Raw genomic sequence first — 25,636 nt, 5'->3', positions numbered from 1 at the left:
TAGCCTCTAAATATTAGTTCCTAGTTTTTACTTTATATTGTCTTGGCTCAGGTAACCCTATTGGTTTCCTTTCCTATATTTAAATAATATTTCCTGAGGGCCAGATTTATATACCCTATCTTATAATACCAAAAAGAGGAAGCCCAGTGAAACATGTCTATCCCACAATATAATTCAGCAAAAGAGATGTAAACATCTTATATAAAGCCTATTTAAATGTACCAGTTTTTATAAACTTTCATCTCAATTCTGTCAACTTTTATACCTTTAACTTTGGTTCCCATTGGAACCCAGTCAACAAGCTTTGGTCTTAAAAGGAGTCCTAGAAGCTTTCCTTTCTTTTATTCTCCAACCATTTTATCTATTTTGTATAAAAGATTCTCAGATCCCTAGTGAGAGATTGAGCCAAGGGACACAAGCCCTCTTGTCAGTCTTGTAACTTGACTAATAGGTCTAACTGCTGCCCCAACTAATTGGCAACTAGTTTGTCAGGTAGCTAAGTATAATTTTTTTCCCAGCCTTTTAAGGGAATATATTTTTTGACTGGGTAAATAGAGCAGACTTGTTTGGGGCTTATTAATATTGGGAACCAACAGGGTGTCCCTTTGGCTCATCCATCTTTACTTAGTGTTGCATCAAGTCCTTTTGCTTTAATCCCATTAACATCCCATTTATTAATAACTATCTATAGATTTCTTTATTTTGGGAAACAAGTACCTTAAAATTTTTCACCTTGTTGGGAAGAAGTCTGTAGACTTCCCTTTCAGTTTTTTTTTTAACTTTCATCTTAACATTAATTATCCTAATACTTTTATTAGCATCTATAAGACCCATTGAGGGGAAGCAGAGACCAGAAACAAGTCTTCCCAAACTTTTTTTGTATGTTTGTTTTAAAGGAGTTCTTAGGTTAATCATTATATGTGTTTTCACACCCTCTAATTTGCGTTTTTCATGGGTACCAATAAAACAGTGCTTGTTATGAAAGCTCTCTAAAAATTTACCAATTTAAAAGTTTTTCCAATTAAAAATCATCATCCGGCCATTAATGAGCTATATATTAATAGTGACTCAAACCTATAAGATGCAAGAGGCTTCCCCACAAGAGAGTGTGGAGAATGCCACCTAAACAAGATCCAGAAGCTTTACTGCCCAAAATAGTCTAAGAAAATGAAGACTGACACAATAAAGGTTAAGATTGCAATGTCCCTGAGAGTTGGCACAGTGGACAACAGACTGCAGAATCTCAGTCTGTTCGACTGGCTGACAGATGTACAACATATGTGTACCTTCCGGATGGCAGAGGCCAAGTTTCAGGACACACACCCCCCATACAGCACCAAAGATCAAGTAGGCATTTAGGCAAGTAGGCGAAGACACAGAAAGAGAAATGCAAGTTCCTTCTAGAGCACTTTTATCTCTTTAAGGGAATTCTGAAAAGATGTTTTATCAAGCTGGCTTTCTCTGACTTAACTCTGTACACGATGAAAGAACCCCATCTTAGTCATTTTCAAGGCGTGATTTCCTGTAATTCCCAGTTAAGTAAATTCTTGGAAGTATAAGTTTTGTATGTAGACACGACTGAAGCGACTTAGCAGCAGCAGCAGCAAACCTAACTGGAATGTTAATTGGAGGCAAAGATATTAGGCCAGCCTCTCACTTAATCACCCAGTCCGGAGCACTCAGTGTCTTTCAGCCAGGGAGCTTTCAACTCAACATCTTTCAGCTGGGGAGCTAGGTACCTATTATACTTCACCGGATAAAACTCAGAATCATCAACCAATAATCTGAAGTTCCTAGAACCAGGGAAGAGTCACCTGGATTCATCTTGACTGTCCAAGGAGGTGGGTGAGCAGAAGAGGCCACTACTGGTACCAAGGCTCTCGTTCCTCGTAGAGTTCAGGGGAAGGAGAGAAGTCAGCTCTAGGTCCTTTTGCAGTCACCAACTAGTCAGGTCAGCTAGTGAGGGGTGTAGGGTGGGAAGCAAAACCTAGAAGTTGAGAGCTATGTTGTATTCAACAGACATGAGTGCATGCTCAGTTGCTAAGTCATGTCTGACTCTTTGCAACTCCATGGGCTGTAGCCCACCAGGCTCCTCAGTCCGTGGGGTTTCCCAGGAAAGAATACTGGAGTGGGTTGCCATTTCCTTCTCCAGGGTATCTTCCTGACTCAGGGACTGAACCCACGTCTCCTGCATTGGCAGTCAGATTCGTTACCACTGAACCACCAGGGAAGCCTGATGTCAACAGAAATGCTGAGGACTTAAACCCAGGAGAAAGCCTCTGAGATAGCTCTGAAGGACTGTTCCAGAGAGTTAGGGGAATAGCCAGGATGTATAGGAGTTTAGGGCCAGGGGAGTAAAAACGGAAAAAACAGGTAGCTGGAACATCAAAAGATTACTGCTAATTAGAGAAAACTAGACATCTCAAATTAATGAATTTAGTACTTTTCTCTGTATGGGAAGATGCCAGAGTCTAGGCTCATTACAGTTATTCCTTGACAAGCATCTTTACTATTTAGGGCCAGCACCTTGCTTTTCTCCATTCTGAATCCCCTCAGGGTTGTACTGTTGGAGGCAGCTGCTATGGCTGATCGCTTGATGGCCACAACATCTTTTGTTTACTGAAATTAGCAGGTGACATTTTTTGTCCACAGTATGCTTTATGTTTTTCAAAATTTCAGAGTAATCAGATGCAATCTGCCCTCCTCTTAATTTAATTGAAATCATTCTTGGGTCAGGTGCTATCCAAATCCCACCAAAATTACTATTTCTGTTTTTATTGGGTCTCTAAATCATTGCTAGAGAAGGAAAGAGCAACCCACTCCAGTATTCTTGCCTAGAGAATCCCGTAGTCAGAGGAGCCTCGTAGGCTACTGTCCATAGCGTCGCACAGAGTTGGACACGACTGAAGCGACTTAGCATGCAGGCATGCATTGGAGAAGGAAATGGCAACCCACTCCAGTATTCTTGCCTGGAGAATCCCATGGACAGAGGAGCCTGGTGGGCTGCCATCTATGGGGTCGCAGAGAGTTGGACACGACTGAAGTGACTTAGCAGCAGCAGCAGCAGCAGCTAAATCATTGCTGTTTTCATGGCATGGTGTTAGGACTACAGACATCGAAGAGATGGACCCAGAGTTGCCATCAGTGTGATTTTCTATGGTGATATTATGAGTTCTCTGAACTTTTTGACCTCACCTCTCTACCAAAATTTAGCCAAGGTGTCTAAGTGTTTAAATCTCTAAAGTTAAGTGTCAGTTTTGTATTCAGAAAAGGAGTAAAGGTTGTGACTTTCTTTAACCCCCTGAAGGAAATTAGATTACCCAGTTCCAGATATTTTTAAGAAAATTATTAGCTATATAAGCAATGAAATTACAGTTTTGTTTGGGACCAAATCATCAGATTTCAAAATCAAATGATAACTTCTGTATGCTCAATTACAATGCATCAAAACAATTGTTTTTTATAATAAATAAGTAAGTGTTCTTTTAAATGATGATAATACTCTATTTGAACTCTGGAACTGAGCTCTTCTATAATATCTTTATTTACCGTTTTTTTTAAGATTTAATAAAGGTGAAGGGATAAGTAGATTTTAAAAAGTTATTCCCAGTATTACAGTTTTTAGTATGCTGTTTGCAAGTAGAGAAAATTGATACGTTGACTTTTTTTTAATAAAAGAGTGACTCTCGGAAAACAGATTTCTAGTGTTTAAGAGGCTTTAGGGTTCAGTGCTTCAAACCTCTTCCCCTCCTGCATTCATCATAATCTAATTGATTGTCTGATGCTAGGTTTTACTTTTTAAAAAATTCATTTTATTGGAAAGAAGCATAAAAATAAATCAGTTATGCAGTTGAGTGCTTAAGGATATAAATAATTAGCCTTTGCCAGGCTGACATCTCCTTTTAATCAGAAACGAAGGAAAGCGAGAGGAGGAAGGGAGGGAAGAAGGAGACAGCTAGTTTCAGGTCCTATAACTTCAGAGGCCAGGTCAAGTCCAGTTGTAGCCTCAGAGTTTGACTGGTGTTGGAAGAATAGAGACTGGGTTGGCTGGGGTCGTCTGAATTTCTCTCTCTCTGCTGTAAATGAGGATTGTAGCTGCCCCACATGTCTCATAAAGTCATAAAGAGTACCATGTGGTAATAAAATTGAAAATTCATAACTGTTCTATATGCCAATGAAAATATAAATTTTATTATATACTCCAAATCCAAAATACAAAAACCTTTGTTAAGATTTACTGTTTATTTATTGTTCTATGTTTAGAAGCTCATTCACACGCAGATAGATGCTTCCTCTAAAGACAAAAACTGAGAAAGCCCTCATTGTTATCATTATAATCCAGGAATTAGTTTTAGGAAAATAAACCAGAGATTTGCAAATTGCTGGATGACAGTTAAAATTGTAATTAGGAAGGTATCTATCAGGTTAACAAATGTGTATTAGTCACTTGCTTTGTGTGAGACGTACTGGGTCCTGCACAATAGTGTTTTCTAGACAAAGGCTGACAATAAACTTCAGAGCTCATGAAGTGGGGAGAGTTCATAACTTGCTGAATTCAAACACAGTCTAGACAAACTCCGGAGTCTGTTCACTTAGCCGCTGCCTTATTCTGTTTGTCTTTTTTGTTTGTTGCTTCAGTTAATAACTGTTATTCCTTTTAGCAGCTTTAGATTTTTAAAAAATCAAGCAGAAAGTACACAGAGTTTCCTTCTAGCTTTCTCCCATTCCCTGCTAACATCTTGCATTGGTGTGGTACATGGGTCACACTTGGGGAGCCGGTATTGATACATTAAAGTTCAGAGTTTATATCAGGTTCACTCTGGGTGTCCTACATTCTGTGGGTTTTGACAAATGTATAATAACACATATCCTCCATTAATAACATTGTCATACAGAATAGCCTTGCTGCCCCACAGATCCCCTTTTTTCCACATATTCATCCCTTCCTCCCTCTTCTGAACGCCTGACCCACTGATCTTTTACTGTCCCTTTTCCAGAATGTCATAGAGTTGGAATCATAAAGGATGTAGCATTTTCAGTATGCATTTCCTCCAGTGTCTCTTCACTTCTTCTTAGCACCGATTAACATTCCATTGTATGGGTGCACCACAGTCTGTTGATCCACTCACCTATTAAAGGACATCTCCCAAGTTTCGATAGTTATGAATAAGGTTGCTTATAGCGATGCTTATAACATTCAGGTGAATCTTTTAAATTCTGGATATTTTATTGTGATAAGAACATGACATACACACTTTGGACAAAATTGTAAATGTATGTTACTGACTATAGGTACAGTGTTATACAGTAGATCTCTAGAGTTTGTTCATCTTGTTTGTGGATTTTTGTATGGATGTTTAATTTTCAACTCATTTTGGTGAATGCCAAATGCAATAGGAATTGCTAGATCCTATGGTAAGAGTATGTTTAGCTTCAGAAGCAAGTATCAGAAATACAGAGGAGTGTAGGAAGAGCTGATGGAGCACTTTCTTTGTTCAGCCCCTGCAACGGGCACTAGGTTTTCAGGATAAATCAGACCCTCTCTGCCTTTGAGGAACCCATGAGCTGAGAGGAGAAGGATAAGACAATCCTGTACAGTGTGTTACAAGAGCAAGGAGGGGGTTAGAACTACCAAGAAGAGTTTTCACAATTTCCAAAGGAAGTTTAACCAGTACAGAAAAGTGAAGGAAGACACCAGGCAAAGAGGGGATTTCCCAACAGTTCAGTGGTTAAAGCTCTACGGTTCCACTGCAGGGGGCACAGGTTCCATCTCTGGTCTGGGATCTAGGATCCTGCATGCCTTGCTGCCCAGCCAAAAAAAAATTTTTTTCTTAATATTCCAGACAAAGAAAATAACAAGTTGTCCACTTAAGAATGATTAAGATAATAAATCCTATGTTATGTATATTTGACCATAATAATAATTTTTTTAAAAAACAGCAAAATAGGAAGCAAAGGGCCCAGTGGTGTGAAAAAATGCAATATTTGGGAATGTGTTTAATAGATTAATGCTGGGAAATAGTTTCAAAAGATAAACTGGGTTCAGATAGTAAGAGATCTTATATGTTCTTCTAAAGAGTATATAATTTATCTTATATTCATTTTTTTTTCAGAGTATCAACTGATTTAATTATAAAACTTAAGCCACTTATTCACCTTCTAAAAAACACAAACATGAGAATAAAATAAACACAATCAAGACTTCCTAGCCCTTGTAGGATAGGAAGAAGCCCTGGACAGAGAGTCTGCAAATGCTTTTCCCTACACCCAACTCTGCATTTCCTCATCCAACTCTGCATTTCCTCATCCATTTGAGGGTCCCAAGTTTTGACCCCTTTTGCAGTGGAAAGGAAGTAGAAGCTACAGAGTTATGTAGAGAGGGTGGCAACAGTCTTACAGCTCTCTGGTGCTGATAGCTTGTACACTCTGATTTGCAACTTTGAGAAACAGTATCAAATAAGCATTGTCAAATACCTACTCCTGGCCAACCTTTACTGTCATTCTTTTAAATTGCATCTTTGAGACTCATTGTGTTCATTCATTGTAGCTTCTGCTTACCCAGTCTCTTAAGTAACAAAGGTTACTTTCAGGACAACCCCCAAGGTGATGTGGTGTTTCTTAGTATAGCTGTAGCGTTTGCTGGGTGTCATCCCCTAGGACAGGCTGGCCAGATGGCAGCACCGTGCGGGGGCCCACACAGTCACTTTCCTACAGCCCTGCTTGCTCCCTCTCCTGTCTGAACACCCCACAGTCAGCGTTGAACGCTGAAGTCAGTGAGGACCTTGGCTTGTCTTCATTCTGAAGTTGAATGAAGTAACTGAATCCAGTTCTTCACCATTAATTCAAAGGAGCTTCCAAAATGTGTGAGACATGTTCTAGGGAAGCCTGGGATGGAGCTGGAGGGTCCTAGCTTCCAGGCTCAGGGAGATTGGGTCGGGGTGGGGGGCAGCGCTGGCACGACTTCTTTTTTTCTGGGCCACCAGGAATTCATTAATTGCTCATTCTGTTTGTGGCCAAAAGATATGGGTTAGTTTGGGATCCACCACCTCAGAAAGAATTCTGTCCACTCCAGCTTCCAACATCCCTGACTGAACCACACTCTGCCTCAGACCATTTTACAACTGGTTTTTGTTCATAGAAGGATTCCATTCCCACTTATCCAGATGTGTTGACAACAAAATTATCCACTTTCTGCCTCCGGTTTTGGTAAGCTGGCTTGATGTCCATCTGGGCCAGGCAGTCCTGGCAGAAGCTGTCAAACAGGCCCTGGTTCTTGAACTGCTCCAAGATGAGTGTGATGAGTGCGAGGTCCCCGAGAGGCACTGAGGCCGGGCTGATGGGGCCACCGCTCCCGAGAGCACCCATCGTGCCATCGCAGCTCCCGTGGAGGCCTGGCCCGCACTGCCACTGCCCATCGCATGGGTGTCCCCACTGTCTGCCATGGCTGCACCTCGGGCCCGCGAAGGAGACCGAATATGGCTTCCTCTCAGGGACAGAGGGCCTGGGTCGTGTAGAGGAGGCAGAGGTGGAGGAAGGGCTGGCGGGGGGACGCAGCATGCCCTCATTTTTTCTTTCTTTTCAGATTTATTTATTTGGCTACGTAGGGTCTTAGTTCAGAGAAGGCAATGGCACCCCACTCCAGTACTCTTGCCTGGAAAATGCCTTGGACGGAAGAGCCTGGTAGGCTGCAGTCCATGGGGTCGCGAAGAGTCAGACACGACTGAAGCGACTTAGCAGCAGCAGCAGCAGCAGCAGCAGGGTCTTAGTTACTGCAAGCAAGACCTTGGTTGTGGTGCGTGGACTCTCCAGTTGTGGCACACGGGCTCAGCTGTGGCATGCAGGCCCTCTAGTTGTGGTGTATGGACTCCAGTAGTTGTGGCACACGGGCTTCAGAGCACATGGGCTCAGTAGGTGTGTGTGGGCTTTGCTGCTCTGTGGCATGTGGGATCTTAGTTCCCAAACCAGGAATCGAACCCACATTCCTGCATTGCAAGGCAGATTCTTAACCTCTGGACCACCAGGGAAGTCCTGCATTCATTTATTCTGGAAACATTTTGAGAAGGGGCATTTTCACTTTCCCTTTTATTCAGCATTGTGTTATTTTAATACTTACATTGGATCATGAAGTGTTTACTTAATAAAAGAGTTTAAAGGAGGAGGGAAAAGAGTATTTTTGGCTTTATAAGAAACTGCCCAACTGTCTTCCACAGTGTCTGCACTGTTTTGCGTTCCCAGGAGGAATGAATGAGGTCTGCGGCCCCACCTCCTCAGTGGTGTTCTCCACGTTCTGGGTTTTGGCCATTCTAATAGGTGTTTCAGCTTGCAGTTGTTTCAATGTGCAATTCCCTAATGAAACGGGGTGTTTAGCGTCTTTTCCTACACTTATTTTCCATCTGAATAACTGTTTTGGCCAGGTGTCTGTCCATATCTTTTTGCCTGTTTTTAAATTGAGCTGTTTATTTTCTTGTTGAATTATTGATGAATGAGTTTTTCATGTATATTGTATGTCAGCCCTGTATCAGCTATGTTTTCTGCAGATACTTCCTCCCAGCCTATGGCTTAGCTTTTCTTTCCCTCTTGTTGGCCTTTTAATCCTTCTCATTTATGACTCTAGCCTGCCTTTTCACAGAGAATTACAATAAAACAGGACTAACCTGTTTCATAATAGCATGAGTCAGTCATAAGTAAGTACTCTGAAAGAAAGGAATATAAAAAGGACTGATACTCAACAAATATTTTTACCTATATATAGGCTAGCACTGAGATTTAGCACACAAAAACGAAAATAAATAGGAGTATGCTATCTCCTGGAGAATATAAATAAGACACTATTTATGTCATCTTTTGGTCATATAGATGTTTAAAATTTTAGTTAAATGATTTTATGATTTTTGAGATTTTTTTTAACTATAGTTAGAAAAACTTTTCCAAATCCAAGTTTCTTTCTAAAAATTATAAATGTTTTTCCCATAATCCCATAATATCTTTCCCATAATAACAGTTTTATTGAGATGTAAGTTATATACCATGTCATTACATCATCTGAAGTATACCATTCAGTGGTTTTCAGTATGTCCACAAAGTTCTGCAAAGTTCCATCACACAGTGTTAGAACATTTTCATCATCCCAGGAAGAAATCTCATACCCATTAGAAATCAATCCCAACTCTCCAGCCCTAGGTAACTAATTTATTTTCTATTTCTATAAATTAGTCTAATTCTGGATATCCTGTATACACAGAATCATATAATATGTGGTCTTTTAAAAATGCAAATTTATTTGACTGCACCGAGTCTTAGTTGTGGCATGCAGGATCCTTAGCTGCAGCGTGTGAATGCTTTCACTGTGGAATGTGAACTCTTAGTTGCAGCATTATGGGGTCTAGTTCCCTGACCAGGAATTGAATCTGGACCCGCTGCAAGGGGAGCACGGAGTCTTAGCCAGTGGACCACCAGGGAAGTCCCTAATGTGGTCCTTTTGTGGCTGGCCTCTAGTCACTTTAGCTTAATGTTTGCAAGGTCTGGCCATGTTTACTTCTTTCTATTGCTGAATAGTATTTCAGTATCACTTTTTATTTGTCCATTCACTAATGGACATTTGGTCATTTCCACTTTGGAGCTGCTGTGAATAATGTACCTATGAACATTCATGCAGAAGTTTTTGTATGGACGTGTTTCCTTTGATCTTGAGTATATACCTAAGAGTGAATTACATGGAAACTATGCTTAACATCTTGAGGAAGTGACGGACTGTTTTCCAGAGTGGCTGCGCCATCTACATTCTCACCAGCAGTGTAGGGGAGGGTTCCAGTTTCTCCACATCCTCACCCACACTTGTTATCTATCTTATTGATTATAACCATCCAGTGGATATCAAGTGGTATCTTATCTCTGATGGTTAATGATATTGAGCATCTTTTCATGTGCATATTGGGCATTTGTTTATCTCCTTTGGAGAAGCAGCTATTCAGGTTCTTTGTATGTTTTTAATCATGTTATTTGTCTTTTTTTTTTTTTTACTAGAAATTAGTTCTTTGTATATGTTAGATACAAGACCCTCATCAGAGATATGATTTGCACATATTTTCTCCCCTTCCATGAGTTATCTGTTCTTCTTGATGGTATCTTTTGAAAACAAAAGATTTTAATTTCAATGAAGTACATTTTATCTGTTTTCTCTTTTGTTGCTTGTTCTTCGGTGTCATAGCTAAGAAGCTATTGCCTGATCCAAGGTCACAAGCATTTACACTCTTTTAAAAATCTTTTCTGATAGCACGAGGAATTCTCGATATTATAACCTTCATCCAGCTTAACTTCACATCCATAAAATAATCATCAAATGCAAATAAATTAACACTGATACAACAGTATTAACTAAACTGTGGCCTTTGTCCAGATTCTTTTTCTGGTCGGCACCCAGGCCTGGTCCCCACCTTGCTTTAGTTGTCACGTCCTCTCCTGTCACGTCTACTTCAGTGTGGCACGTCCTCTGTCTTTTCTTGTGTCTCATGACCTTGACACCTTCAGTGTGCACTGGTCGGGCGTTTTGTTGGATGTCCCTTGATCTGAGTTTGTCTGCTGATTTCTTACAATTAGATCAAGGCTGTAGACATGGGGGAGGTGTGCCACAGAGGTGAGGAGCTTTTCCCATCACATCACATCATGTGATACTAATATATCTTATTGCAGTAATGGTAAACTTGATCACTTGGTCAAAGTGTCTGCCGTGGCTCTCCACTGTAAAGTTAGTATTTTTCCTTGCCACACTCTACTCACTGGAAGCTGATCCTGAAGTGCAGACCACACTCAAAAGCAGAGACTCAAATAATTTGTGGATTTATCACTGTAATCCTTTATACTTTCAGTTTTTTCTATTAAAATCATTGATCAAATGAAATTCATTTCGATATTAAGGAAGAGCTAAGTTTCTGCCAGTATCTGACCATTTAATGAAGAACTATCTCTTCTTCCTGATTTGAAAAAGCATCTTTATCATATACCAAATCCTTATATGTATTCTAGCTTTTTATGAACTCTTTATTCTGCTCCTTTGATGATTTTACTCCTTCTCCCATGACAGACTCCCATAGCTCCATATGTAAGTTTTGATAGCATTCAGGGCTATTCCCAACGAAGGATTCTGTCTTTTTATTTTTGTTATTATTAAGGGAAGGATCACTGTGGAGAGGAGTACTAGAGAAGGGGATAAGAAATTGAAGATCCAGGATTAAAGGAGGGTATTACTATTTAAAGTAGGAATATCTCTAAGAAGATGGGAAGGAAAAGCGTCATCATCCAGGTGGAAGGATTCATCTGCATGAAGAGAAAAGACCTCTCTTTATTGTAACCTGAGTGAATGAACAAAGGTCCAGCACAACACAGATGACTTTAGAACTTCTTGCCGGGAACTGAGGCACTTCCCACCTCACTAGTTCTCTCTTTTTGTGAGGCCTGCTGTGCTCGGTTTCAGGTAAGGCACGGAGGAGAGAGAGGTGCAGGTTTAAGGACAATGGAAGTTTAATGAACATTCTTGCAGATAAATCTTGGCACACTTGTGTTTATTTCCATAAAATTCTTATTTGCTAACTCAAAGAATATATACATTAACTCAGCTAGAAGGTGGGTCTCCTTAATTTAAAATGAAGCCAACCCTGCAGCGCCTTTTGCCTGCGTGGGCCCGGTGTAACCATTAGCACCTCCCTTGGCGCTGACCACGAAAGGCTTCCCTGGTGGCTCAGCTGGTAAAGAATCTGCCCACAGTGTGGGAGACCTGGCTTCGATCCTGGGTTGGGAAGATCCCCTGGAGAAGGGAAAGGCTACCCACTCCAGTATTCTGGCCTGGGGAATTCCATGGACTGTATAGTCCATGGGGTCGCAAAGAGTCGGACATGACTAAGCGACTTTCACTTTCACTGTAGTGCTCTCCAAGTATCTGGTTTAGGTGGTAAATTATACGGTCATCCTATTTATAGGTGAAGCTTGACATAAGGTAAATTGAATAGATTAGCTTATTAAAAAGCTTTTAAAATGTTCTAGTTTGTGAACATTGCTTTATGAGGAATAGCCAACTGAATTGTTTACCTTGGAAAGAGGACAGTCCGCTTCAGTTCTCTCCCAGCTAAGGGCTCTGCAGTGTAGCTTTAACTGTTCACTGACTGAATGTATGCAATGTTGATGTGGCCATAAGATAAACAGGCTTCCAAAGAGAAGGCGTCTCATGGACTCACAAGTTACCTTACTGGGGGGGTTTCCTGGCAATCCAGTGGTGAAGACTCAGCACTTTCACTGCCATGGCCCTGGGTTCAATCCCTGGTGAGGGAGCTAAGACCGTGTAAGCTGTGTGGCAAGATTTAAAAAAAAAAAAAGATGGTACCTTAGTGATCACCTGGTAACCCTTTACTTTTTTGAATGAGGAAACTGAAACCTATAACAGTTGAGTGATTCTTTAAGGTTTTAGGGCTAATTAACAGAAAACTCCAGTATTCTTGCATGACAAATCCCATGGACAGAGGAGCCTGGCAAGTTACAATCTGTGGTGTCGCAAAAGAGTTGGACATGACTTAGTGACTATACAGCAACAAACAGGAAGCAGATCAGATCCCCAATCCTAGATTGTGTGTGTGTGTGTGTGTGTGTGTGTGCTTTAAGATTTTCTTCAAACTACTCTTGAGAAAAACTATTTGAAAAAATAATACTGTTCCTAATTTTTGTGCAGTATACCACTGCTTTCATGCCATAAAAATTAAGAAAAATTACCTACCTCTGTGCGCTATACGATGGTCTTCAACTTCTGTTGTACCTCGAATTACTACCCACTATACTGTCTATCCCCGGGATCAGGACAAACGATGGGAAGGTAAGTCATCATTTTTGTGAAACTGTTGAGATCTTTCTAGAAACTTTGTATCATTTTGTAGAGGTAAATATTGATATTATATTTTTCAGGATAGCATAAAATCACCTAATATTTTATAACTTTATCAAATCTGTTACATATTAATATTTAGATAAGCAAATATTTGCAAACTTACACTAATAGATCTCGGTAATAAAAGTTGATTTATGGAAGCTGAAGTATGATAATGCCCTCAAACAGAACATTCTGCTGAAACAATAATATACTTTGTATAGCTCTTGCAGGAAGCAGAGGGGCAATTTATATAAATAATGCTGTAACTCACAGACTTAAAGAATGAACTTATGTTTGGGGGGTGTGACGGGGAGGGGAGAATGGGGGTACAGATAGTTAGGGAGTTTGGGAGGGTTACGTACACTATTTAAAATGGATAACCTACAAGAACCTACTATATAGCACAGAGAACTCTGCTCAGTGCCTTGTGGCAGCCTGTATGGGAGGGGAGTTTCGGGGAGAATGGATATGTGTATGTATGGCTGAGCCCCTTTGCTATTCACCTGAAAGTATCACAGCATTGTTAATCAGCTATACCCAAATACAAAACAGAAAGTTTATTTAAAAAAATTATAATGCTATAAAGGATAGTGAGTAGTCATAACCCAACATTGTGATTTTATCAGGTCGTAGTCATCCCAGAATTGTCATGCATGTTTAAATCCTCTTCACTCCCAGGAGTGAACATGGAGCGGTTTGCAGAGGAGGCGGACGTGGTGATTGTGGGTGCCGGGCCTGCGGGGCTCTCTGCAGCCGCACGGCTCAAGCAGCTGGCCGCCCAGCACGAGAAGGACATCCGCGTGTGTCTGGTGGAGAAAGCTGCTCAGATAGGCGCTCACACCCTCTCAGGGGCGTGCCTGGATCCACGAGCTTTACAAGAGCTGTTCCCAGACTGGAAGGAGAAGGGAGTATGAAAAGTTGTTATTTATACCGAGTCTCATCTTGATTGTATTTCTATGTCCAGATGAAAGAAATATGGAGAACCCTTTTCACGTGGTTATAGCTCTTAGAGGGTAACTGTAGATAGGTTTTTAATTTTAAAACGGCCAAAAAAATTGACTAACATCAAATATAGTTAATGATTTTTAAATTAACTCATTTTCACATAATGCCTTATACATGTTATGTTTGTGTACTGGATTTATGAGAAGACATTATCTTGAGAAGGTCTTTGAATAAAATACAGCTTCCCTGGTGGCTCAGAGGTTAAAGCGTCTGCCTCCAATGCGGGAGACCCAGGTTCGATTCCTGGGTCGGGAAGATCCCCTGGAGAAGGAAATGGTAACCCACTCCAGTATTCTTGCCTAGAGAATCCCATGGACGGAGAAGCCTGGTAGGCTACAGTCCATGGGGTCGCAAAGAGTCAGACACAATTGAGCAACTTCACTTTTTATTTTGAGGGTATTTCCTAACTTACTCCATAGGTGTTTATATCATTGTTCTTAATAAAATGTTCTATAACTATCTTATTTTTTTATACCTAAACCCAAAGAGGGTAATTTAATCTAATTTTCTGAAGAAATACATTAGTAAGACTTATAACCTAAGCAGACACATCACTGGCGAGCTTTACAGAGAACCCAGTGCTAGTCTTACTGTGCTCATCGTTTGTATGACCTCGGTTAAAATCTTATACTCTGTGGATCTCACTTTTTTCTTCTGTGAGATGAGCTATATCATTTCTGTTCAAGTATTCAAGGTTAGAATATTTAGTATCTGTGAATACTAAATATTCTATATAAACAGTTGTGAAACTGTTAACAAACACAATTCACCTGAGTAAATCTAAAGGTCAGATTGGCTTCATTCAGTGATTCTGAGCAGCACCCTATCTAGCAAACAGAAAGGAGCTCCAAAGAGCAGCAGAAAAGGAGAGGTTTTGACAGACAGAACGTGGTTGGGGCACGGGAGTCATAAGCAAAGGCACTGTTTCAGGCCCTGTCGCCTCCCAGGCGGGGGCTTCAGGAGGACACCTCTCGAGGACTGGCGGAGAGGCTGAGATGGAACGAGGTTAGCGCCGAGGCTGGGAGGTTAGTGCTGAGGCTGGGAGGTTAGTGCTGAGGCTGGGTGTGCCGACCTGGGGATTTGCACAAGTGACAGTGCTCTTCCTTCTAAAGTAGCAGACTCCTTGAAACTTGACATGCTGTAATTATGCCTAATTTCTCTCTTCAGTGTATTTCAGAAATAGGCATCATTTAATTAGTATTGACAAAATAGCAATTATAATATTAATAGAAAACATTTTTCACATCAAAGCCTCATGTAGCCAGGCAGATCCAATCCATTCCACACCTGTTCATTGTCTTTATCCAAAGAAAAATAAAGCCTCTCTTCTGTGTCCATTGAGCACTGGAGCCAGTATCTAGCCTGACCTCTACAGAGGCAGGGAGACAGGAGGCCAGCCTCCTTGAGCCACTCAAAGGTGGCTCCAGGTCCCCCAGGAAAGACAGTCCTGAGATGAAAACTGGCTTGTTTCATTTTTTGAAAGATTCCCATGCGTCTCAAAGAGACAAAGGGTTTACAGTGTCAGGTTTTCCAAAGGAAGTGACGGAAGAAAAGTGAGGAAGACAGTTCTCTTTCCTTTTTGACATATTATTTTACTATTTTGTGTTTATCCTTACAGATATGAACTCAAAACACCCTTTTCTATCCTCCTTTTGTTTCCAGGCCCCTCTCAACACTCCTGTAACAGAAGATAGATTTGGAATTTTAACAGAGAAATACAGAATTCCTGTGCCAATTCTTCCAGGTAAAGAATGATAAATATTCTGGACTTCAGAATTCCACAGCTGGAAGGAACTACATTTCATCTGGTTAAATCCATTCCATTTACAGATGAGAAAGGAAAGGCCCAGAGACCTGAAGGACTTGCCCAAAATTACACAGCTAGCTTGTGGAAAAGAAAGCAGGACCAGAGCCCAGTGCTTTTTTGTCTTCCAGTCCAGGTTCACTGAGACAGTCTTGTAAAGCAACCAGGAATTTCTGATTTAGTTCTGTAACGTTGTTTTCAGTGTAATAGTTTGAACTCTAGACCCAAAATTGTTAGGAAAGAAATTGAAATTATGGCCAGAAGATGATGCGTGTATATAATGCAGAAATTAGACCTTAGAATTTCTAAATTTAGTATTTGGGTTTTTGCGACTTCCCACTAAGAAGTCAGACTTCTGAATCCAGCCTCTGTCTGTAGGTCTCCCGATGAACAATCACGGCAATTACATCGTGCGCCTGGGCCATCTGGTGAGCTGGATGGGGGAGCAGGCGGAAGCCTTGGGTGTGGAGGTGTACCCTGGCTATGCAGCTGCCGAGGTTTGTGCCTCTCTCTTCCTAATGCTGATAGAAGTGGTCTCTTTTTCTTTTGAAACTAAACCAAGAATGATACAGAAGTAAATAGATAAATATTTTCAAAAAGCCATAGGATATTAGAGTTGTAAGATCAGAAGAAGTCTTAGCAGGATCAATCCAAAGAGTACTTGAAGTCCTGGTATTTTTCCACATCAGGTGACTGGTCAACCTAGAATGAAAAAAGCCTCTGTAAATTGAGTAGACTTTACTTTCTTTACTTTCTTACAGTGTGTAGAACAAATCTGTGCCCTCCCCCAAGGACAGCTTTCCAGTTATTATGCCCTGCTCTCCTGCCCCACCTTCACTGGTGATTTTTTTTTTCAGGTTAAATAGTCTCAATGCTTACAACCACCATGTTACATATTTTGAGTTGCTGCAGTATTCTCATTGCCACCCAGAGTGAATCAACTACTTCAAGCCTGGTTACAGCAAGGCGGGTTGCCATTTTCATTCTGTAAACTGTGCTTCCAATAATTCCTTCAAAATAACTCTGGTAACTATATCTCACTATACAGAGTCTCACTAGTTGTTGTTGGGGAAATTATTAAAAATAAAATCTCCTGCCAAGCCAGAAAAAAAAATCACCTCTACAAATTATAAACAAGAGTGAAGCAGTTTTATTACTGAATGAGCATTAAACCAAGACTGCAGAGCAGTTACTGGCCATCTGCTAGGGAGGTTGCCAAGAAAGAGAGAACTCTTAACCTTTAACTCAGCCAGACGGATACAGTCCATTACATACATGTTAATCGTCTTTCTCCAAAGGGAAAAATAAAGCGTCCTGTATCTTTTTGATTGGCAGCGAGTGATGATGTGGAGGCAGGCATGTAGCCCAGACTGTCCCCCAGAGACAGGGAGACTAGACACCATCCTCTGTGGTCATATGTCAAATGTGTCTCTGAGGACCCAAGAAACACTAAGATGCTGAACTACCAGGAATCTTGCTTAGCTTTTTATATGATTCCTATATATCTAAGAGAGACAGAATTTACAGTCGAGTTTTCTAAAGGAAATGCTGAAAGAATCTGGATAGGAGAGGGAGTTGTCCTTTTTGTCACCAGTGAAATTAAAACCATCTTTGTTTTTCCCATTACAGTAGATGTAAGCCAAATAAAACACATGGGCCTCGGCACTACACGTCCTGCTACTGGTTTCTGGGTTCCCAGTTCGTACACGTGGATTTGGGTTTGCATTTCTCCCGAATAAACTGTTCTTAATGGGAATCGGTATCCAAGCCACAAGTAGGTGGTTTGTGGCATCCATGGTTTACACACACAAACACACACACACACACACACACACACTCTGTCTCTCAGAGTCCCCAGCAGCTCTCCTCTCCTCCGCAGTTCCCTATTTGCCCAGGCCATCTACAGGTCCAGGCCACAGCCCTGTCCTAGCGTGGGTTTGTTTTCAAGGTGTCATGTGCCTTGCCGCTGGTTCTCATCTCACCTTTTCACTAGCATACTTCCTGGCATGAGGTTCTAGTTCTTTCCTGTCCAAAGAGCATCTTCCTCTGGAAGAAACGGAAACTGAGCAAGAGAGAGAATTGCTCCTCCTCATCCTCACAATCACACTTTTGACCAGTTTTCCCTCTTTCTTCGTGGTCCAGAAATAAGTTTTAATCACCCCTGGGCTGTCTTCAGCCCCACTCTGTTTTGTCTTGTTCGAGTGTTTGGTTTTGGGGTCTGGGCTCACTGGGGAAGAGGCTGACCCTGTCCTCAGCACCCCCAGCTGACAGTCCAATGTGTCACAGGCCCCGCGTCCAGGCTCTGTACACATGCCCTTGACCTCTGAACATGGCAGATGGCCTTGCATTGCATCTTCCTGGCTCCTTGGTGACTTCTCAGTAGCTCCCCCATTCTTCCTCTTCAGGTTGGGACACTTCCTCCATTTCCAGCTGTTTGAGCTGAGTTCTGTTTGATCTTGAAGGGAGTATCTTAAAAGCACATCTCTTATTTTTGCTTGAACATTCTTAAGCCTGTGTCTCTATAATCTATAGAATAAGTTCACCTTCTAAAAACCAAAAGCCGTTTGTTGTTTCTTTGCAAGGCAGTTATGAGTCTCTAGGTGATAATGAAAAGTGTTTTTGTTCTAGGTCCTTTTCCATGAAGATGGCAGTGTGAAAGGAATTGCCACAAATGACGTAGGGATACAGAAGGATGGTGCACCAAAGGTGAGCCTGTGGACAGTTCGTGCTCAGCAGACTAACAGTAAAATATGAAATTAACTCACACTCATTGATCTACTCTTGCTACAGACTGCACATTAATTAAGTGCATGTTAGTGTTTAGTTATTAATGTGGAATTTTGTCTCATTGTTAAAAAATAAACATCTTTGAATTAAATATAATTTAGATAAGTGGATATAACATGTTTAAGAACAATTTTCTTAAAAGGTAAAAACATGATTCGTATAAATATAAAATGAACATAGGTCACAGATATTATTTCATTCATTTATTCATGAGGGGATTAGTAAGATGTTATAGCCAGTTCAAGGAAAATCAAAAAACATACACACGTGGGTCAGCTGCTCAGCTCCCCTCCACAGCCTTCCACTTCTGTGTACAAGAGTCATTTGCATCACTACTGTCAGTAATATGGGTTGAATCTTTGACATCTTTTGGTAAATACAAGACTGATTGCCTTTCTTGCTTTCAGAATATGCCTGAATGGCCTTCCAGTTTTTACAGCTCATTATTTTTGAATTTGTAAAAGAAGAGCTCTTAATACGTGAATCTCAGCTCTGTTAGGTCCCTTGGAAAGGACATGGAAAAGTAACATTCCTTTCCTATAATAAGAGCAAAACACAGATTAACATCTTAATAAACAAACTTGTCTATTCATGTTTGTTTATTGTCTTAATTTCTCAACTAGAGTAAAGGCTCCTTGAAGGCTGAGATCATGGAGGGTTACGCCAAGGCTGGCACAGGGCCAGGTAATGCCAGGGCCTCAGGAAAGATGGGTCACCTCCTAGTTAGTCCATTTCTCCCATTATACAACAGAACTGCACCTCTAGTCTAGCATTTCCCCAGGAGGTCTTCCTGCTTCTCACTCCTGCATGCTTAGAAGCACGGGCCCAAGTTCTCAAGTCTTAGTGCCTCACTGTTCCTCCTGGTGGCTTACCTAGCCATACAGAATCACGTGAGGTTGTGGGACTCAGCCTGTCCTATGGCAGGGGCAAGGAGCTGTCTTGTAACTGGCCCCAGGGATTCTGACGCATAGACAGGTTTGCAGACAACTGTCATCTCATCCTGCTTCTCGAAGTGTGGAATGTACCTGCAGCACAGAAAGCCGAAACTCTGAGAACAGGAGTTTATGACAAAGTGAGGGTTTATTCCAGGATGCCGAGCAGCATGGGGAAAGAAGCCCCCCTCTCAGATCCACCCCAGCCTGGTTTTTGAGCTGAGGGTGTCTTAAAGCAGAAGAAATTAGGATTGGGAATTCCCTGGGGGTCCAGTGGTTACGACTTGGCAGTCTCACTGCTGAGGGCCCAGGTTCAATTGCTAGCTGGGGAACTAAGAGCCCGCAAGCCACATGGTGTGGCCAAGAGAAAAAAGAAGCAGCTGGGATTAACCACGTCCTCTGACTGGGGAGTCAGGATGTCTCTGGTTTATGACTCTCTGGCTAGGTGCTCCGTGCCTCCAGGATTTGTGGGCTCATCTTGCACTGGAGAAACAGCCTGAGTTTGTACGCTAATGATGGATCTGTAACAGCAGTTGTAGTACATTAAAGGTATTTTCATTATAGTCACTGTAGGTTGATTGGTGTTCAGAGAGCACAGGGTGAGGTCAGAGGTGGCAGAAAGGGAATAAAATTCTGGATCAAGAAACTTGCTTTAAGGAACTCAGTTTTCTGTGTGTGTTTTTTTTTTTTTTTTTTACATTTTCAACTTTTTTTTAAGTAGTATATAGTATTTTTTAATTGACTTATTGAAAAGAGTAAGCCTTGTCCAAGACGTAGTTTGGTAGAGAAATGACTGCTATTCTTTTTCCTTTTTAGTTTTTATTGGAGTACAGTTGCTTAAAATGTTAGCTTCTGCTGTGCAACGTAGTGAATCACCTATATGTTTGCATATATCCCCTCTCTTTCGGATTTCCTTCCCATTTAGGTCACCACAGAGCACTGAGTAGAGCTCCCTGAGCTATACAGTATGTTCTCGTTCAGTTCAGTTCAGTTCAGTCGCTCAGTCGTGTCCGACTCTTTGCGACCTCATGAATCGCAGCACTCCAGGCCTCCCTGTCCATCACCATCTCCCGGAGTTCACTCAGACTCACATCCATCGAGTCCATGATGCCATCCAGCCATCTCATCCTGGGTCGTCCCCTTCCCCTCGTTAGTTATCTATATTATACACAGTATCAGTAGTGTATATGTCAGTCCCAATGTCCCAGTTTATTTCACCTCCCCTTACCTCCTTGGTGGCCATATGTTTGTGCACTTCATCTGTTTCTGCTCTGCAAATATTGATGAGATCATCTGTACCATTTTTCTAGATTTCACATATATGCATTAATACACAATTTTTGTTTCTGTTTCTGACTTACTTCACTCTGTGTGACAGTCTCTAGGTTCATCCATGTCTCTGCAAATGGCACAGTTACATTCCTTTTTATGGCTGAGCAGTATCCCATCGTGTATACGTACCGCATCTTTATCTGTTTCTCTGTGGATGGGCATTTTAGGTTGCCTCCACGTCCTGGCTATTGTAAATAGTGCTGCAGTAAACACTGAAGTTCATGTGTTTTTTTCAAATTATGGTTTTCTCTGGGTATATGCCTAGGAATGGGGTTATTCAATCGTATGGTAGTTCTATTTGTAGTTTCTAAAGGATCCACGAATCTGTTCTCCATACTGGCTGCACCAGCTTACATTCCTACCAACAGTGTAAGAAGGGGAACTTAGTTTTAAGGGGACTTAATAGTAACAACAGAATATTGTTTTCCTATATTCTTTCATGTGTTATGGCTATTCTATATTATGGTCAGTTAATTATAATTGCCATTTAGTCTTTAGAAATGTTTACTTTTAATATTACGACATTGAAGCACACGAATGCTCCCATTCTGATACTTTCTTTTCGTGTGTGTTCTTGTGATATTTGTCCAAATGTATAGTTTCGTGTTCTGTGCTTTGTAGTTGTAAAAACATTTTTATATTTTATATATTGTGTATATATAGATGTAACAGCAAAGAAGAGTACAGTGGAATGTCAGTAATTTGAGCTACAGAGTCTGAGTTTTTCAGTCTGTCTTCTTGTGGCCGTGTGGAAGGGGAAGAACCAAGGGTGGACTCTGTGTGCTCTGCTGTTCGGCTCATTTATTGCGGCAGGGCTGGGCTTCTGCCTGCCCTTCTTATGGCTCACAGACACCTCGCCGAGCAGGCCCGGTTCTCTGTCCTGTCGCCTGGCCTCCTGGTGGGCATGCTGGCACAGCTGAATAACTTCCTTCCGGAAACACTTCCTGCTTTTCACTCCACCCTCTCCTGGTCTTCCTGGTGTTTCATGGGCCCCCTTCTGTCTTTGCCTGCTCATCCTCTGCCGCCCCCACCCTGCCCATCCTCCGAGTATCTGGGCTCTAGGCTTCACTGTGCCTATATTTCCTTCCTCTGCCTGTATTTTCTCCCTAGTGGCCTCATTTGGTGATACAACTTTAAACACCTCTCCCCCAAGTCCCAGAATTATTGTCCAGCTGCTCACTCAGTAGCTCTAATCTTAAATCTATCAGGCTTCTTACTGTCACAGTTCTTTTTTTTTTTAAGTCTTATCCGTTTGTGTGTTTTTGTCTGCTCCGGGTCTTTGTTGCTGCGTGAGGACTTTGCTCTTGTTGCGGCGAGTGGGTGCTACTCTTGATTGCAGTGCGTGGGCTTCCCTCATTGCAGTGGCTTCTCTTGTGGAGCGCAGGCTCTAAGGCACGTAGGCTTCAATAGCTGTAGCTCCCAGGGTCTAAAGCAGAGGCTCAGTAGTTGTGGCACATGGGCTTAGTTGTTACGCAGCATGTGGGATCCTCACGGACCAGGAATCGAACCCGCATCTCCTGCATTGGCATATGGATTCTTTACTGCTAAGCCACCAGGGAAGCTCCTTGTCCGAATCCAGATGTGGGTGTTGTCACATTTCAGAGGTTAAGTGACTTGCCCAGGGTCAGACCCCTGTTAGGCAGTGGGGCTAGGATTGGAATAGAGATGGTATGACTCCAGGACTGCCTCTTGCATACACAGGGGCGTGTTGCCTCTAAGAGGAAGTGGAAATATACTGAGGAGTACTTTAGTTCACTGAGATTGAATTGTTGTGGCGTAAGTTAAGCTGGATAAACTGCATGTCTATCTGGAAGCAGATAGGGTTGGACTTTCATTTTATAAAAATTCTGATGACTTCTTAAAACAATTTTAGAAAAGTTAGAAATCTAGATTATAATTACAACCTAGGTGTAAGGTAAGCCATCCTATAACAGAAATTAGAAACCCATAAGAGACAGGCCTTTTTAAATGACTTAAAAATTAAGCACTTTTTTGGTATTTTTGGTATACTGCAGATAAGCAGTAGATTGGGGAAAATAGTTTGAGTGCCAGTAATATCAAAGAGCACTTATGCATTGACAAGAAAAACAGAGAACATGTTAGAAAAACAGGCAGAATCTTAAAAAATAACAATGGACAGAAGAGCAGATCCAGGTGAGCACTGACCAGGAGGCAGGTCTTTAGACGTCTCTTGTCCAGGGTCTGCGGCTCCCAGGCCAGCTCCTCGTAGAGACCCTTCCTGCTCCCCCAGTGACGCGGCTCTTCCCCAGAACCCCTGCCGCCGCCATGCTCGCCTCCATGCATGCAGTCACACTTGGTCGTTGTACACCCACGTAGTTACTGATATTTAGTCCTGGCCCTGTGCCTCACCCCAGGGAAGGAATGGTGCTTTTCTGTCCTCTCTTCCCCAGTGCCCAGCATAGAACCTGATACACCGGATGCATTCAGTTAATAGTTCTTGAATCAAAAAGAAAAAGATGCTGAAGAGAGTAATCAGGAAAATGGAAATTAGCATAGCAATGTGTTAATACTACCCTTAGCAAAAACATAAGAAGAAAAGGTATGGGCTTGCCAGGTGGCTCAGTGGTAAAGAGTCCGCCTGCCGATACAGGAGGTGCAGGTTCGATCCCTGGAGAGGGAAATGGCACCCCACTCCAGTGTTCTTGCCTGGAGAAGCCCTGGTGAGCTACAGTCCATAGGGTCACAAAGAGTCAAACACAGCTGAGCACACACACACACATACTGTCATGAGCTGGAAATAGGGAAAGTGTCTTCTTACATACTGCGGGCAGGAATGTGACTTGTTCAGACTCAGGGGAAGACATTCTTGGGACAGCTAGTAAAATTAAAGTAGGTGTGTCCAGGAGGAGCAGTGCCACTCCTGGAAACCTAACCTACAGAAACAGAAGCACCAACGTTGTAAGGGCACGTATACAGGGTGTATGTTTTATAACACGCTGTTCATCACAAATGAACTGGAAACAGTGAATGTCTGTTACCTATCAGCAGAAGCACCAACCTGTGGTGTTCCCACATGGAAAGACTTGAGCCACACAGTCACTTGGGAGATTTCCATGAAGGGCTATGGTGAGAAAATAAGATGCGCAAAAAGTTGGATTATATGATCGTATTTTTGTGACATCAAGAACCAGAAAAGTTTCGGTGTATATGTAAGATCTCAGTACATAGGTGTGTGTATATATTTGGGTAACACTCCACATGCTAGGTTCTTAACATGGTTTATGGATGGTGAAGTGTAGTAAGAGGAAGACAAAAGCAAATTCAGAGGTACTAAGCAGAGTCATTTATAGGGTGCACGTGCGTGTGGATGACACACAAGACAAGCACAGAGTTACCAGCAAATGTAAAAAGTGTTCACACTCCCAGTAATGGAAGTTCCTGATTGATTCGTCCCCTCCTCCCCACACATTTCTCCTTTGGTAGTCATGGGTTTGTCTTCAAAATCTGTGAATCTATTTCTGTTGTGTAAATAAGTTCATTTGTATCATTTTTTAAAAGTTAGATTCCACCTATGAGTGGCACCAGGTGATGGTTGTTATTCTGTCTGACTTACTGAGCTTAGAATGATCATCCCTGGGTCCATCCATGTTGCTGCAAATGGTATTATTTCATTCTTTTTTATGGCTGAGAAATGTTTCTTCGTGTGTATGCACCACATCTTCTTTATCCTTTCATCTGTTGATGGACATTTAAGTTGCTTCCATGTCTTGGCTAATGTAAACAGTGCCGCAGTGAGTATAGGAGTGCTTCCATCCTTTTGAATTAAGAGTTTTCTCCAGATTTATGCACAAGTGTGGGATTGCTGGATCATACGGTCGCTCTGTTTTTAGTTTCTTAAGGAATCTCCATACTGTTCTCCATAGTGGCTGCACAGTTTACAGTCCCATCAACAGTGTAGGAGAGTTTCCTTTTCCCCACACCCTCTCCAGCATTTGTTATTTGCAGACTTTTTGATGATGGCCCTGCTGACTGGTGTGAGGTAAAAAATGTTCTTTAATGATAGAAGTTTCAGGTATCCAGTGTTATAATTCAACATCTGTATACACTGGAGAGTGACAGCCACCCCAAGCCTGGTCACCATCTGTCACCAGTTGACCCCCTTCATCCATTTTGCCCTTCCCCCTCACTTCTCACTGTACATTCATTTGTAGGTAATGGGAAGAGGGAGCATGCTCTGTTTGTTTGTTTGTTTGTTTTAATTCTTACAAACTTAACCATTCAATCAAGTACTTTTGAAGTGAAAAAGTAAATATAATAAAGACACAAGATATTGATTGACTGCCTTATAAATTTAAATTCCACTTATAACAGCAATTAGTTTTACTCCTAAAATTATATATTTGTACCTTCTCTTCTATATCTAAATCATGTTCAGTTCAAAACCAACCAGAATGTGAACATTTTAAAAACTGTCAAATGTTGTAATTTAACATGTTCTTATTTCTTAGACAACTTTCGAGCGGGGACTGGAACTACATGCTAAAGTCACAATTTTTGCAGAGGGCTGCCACGGACACCTGGCCAAGCAGCTGTACAGGAAGTTCGACTTAAGGGCCAACTGCGAGCCTCAGACCTATGGAATCGGGCTGAAGGAGGTACCTGCATTTGCTGGTGTAATTTTAATGTGGCAAGATGAAGCTTATACTTGTTTGTATTGTCATGTAATTATTGTTAATCAGAAATGTTCATAATGACTGAAAATATTTGGGATATTTTTCAAGAGGCTTTCCTGATGGCTTAGACAGTAAAGCATCTGTCTGCAATGCAGGAGACCCGGGTTCAGTCCTTGGGTTGGGAAGATCCCCTGGAGAAGGAAATGGCAGCCCACTCCAGTACTCTTGCCTG

General features: G+C 41.6%; 1 protein-coding gene and 1 non-coding gene across 3 annotated transcripts in view; both read left to right on the top strand.

The window, feature by feature from the left end:
* The window catches only part of ETFDH (electron transfer flavoprotein dehydrogenase), a 39,653-nt gene that overhangs the window by 4,512 nt on the left and 9,505 nt on the right, over nucleotides 1-25,636 (top strand). For both annotated transcript variants that reach the window (XM_004017281.4, XM_012097571.4), the window contains exons 2-7: nucleotides 12,716-12,856; nucleotides 13,589-13,818; nucleotides 15,578-15,659; nucleotides 16,098-16,216; nucleotides 18,348-18,425; nucleotides 25,240-25,386. In XM_004017281.4, the coding sequence (XP_004017330.2) occupies nucleotides 12,716-12,856; nucleotides 13,589-13,818; nucleotides 15,578-15,659; nucleotides 16,098-16,216; nucleotides 18,348-18,425; nucleotides 25,240-25,386 (797 nt within the window). The remainder of the gene's footprint in view (nucleotides 1-12,715; nucleotides 12,857-13,588; nucleotides 13,819-15,577; nucleotides 15,660-16,097; nucleotides 16,217-18,347; nucleotides 18,426-25,239; nucleotides 25,387-25,636) is intronic.
* TRNAW-CCA (transfer RNA tryptophan (anticodon CCA)) lies at nucleotides 14,099-14,170 on the top strand. The gene has a single exon. It is a non-coding gene; the product is annotated as a tRNA-Trp (tRNA).

This window comes from Ovis aries, chromosome 17, assembly GCF_016772045.2.
Source record: "Ovis aries strain OAR_USU_Benz2616 breed Rambouillet chromosome 17, ARS-UI_Ramb_v3.0, whole genome shotgun sequence".
In the NCBI taxonomy this organism is placed as follows: Eukaryota; Metazoa; Chordata; class Mammalia; order Artiodactyla; family Bovidae; genus Ovis; species Ovis aries.
Note: the sequence above shows the minus strand (reverse complement) of the source record. Positions and strands in the feature narration are given on the sequence as shown.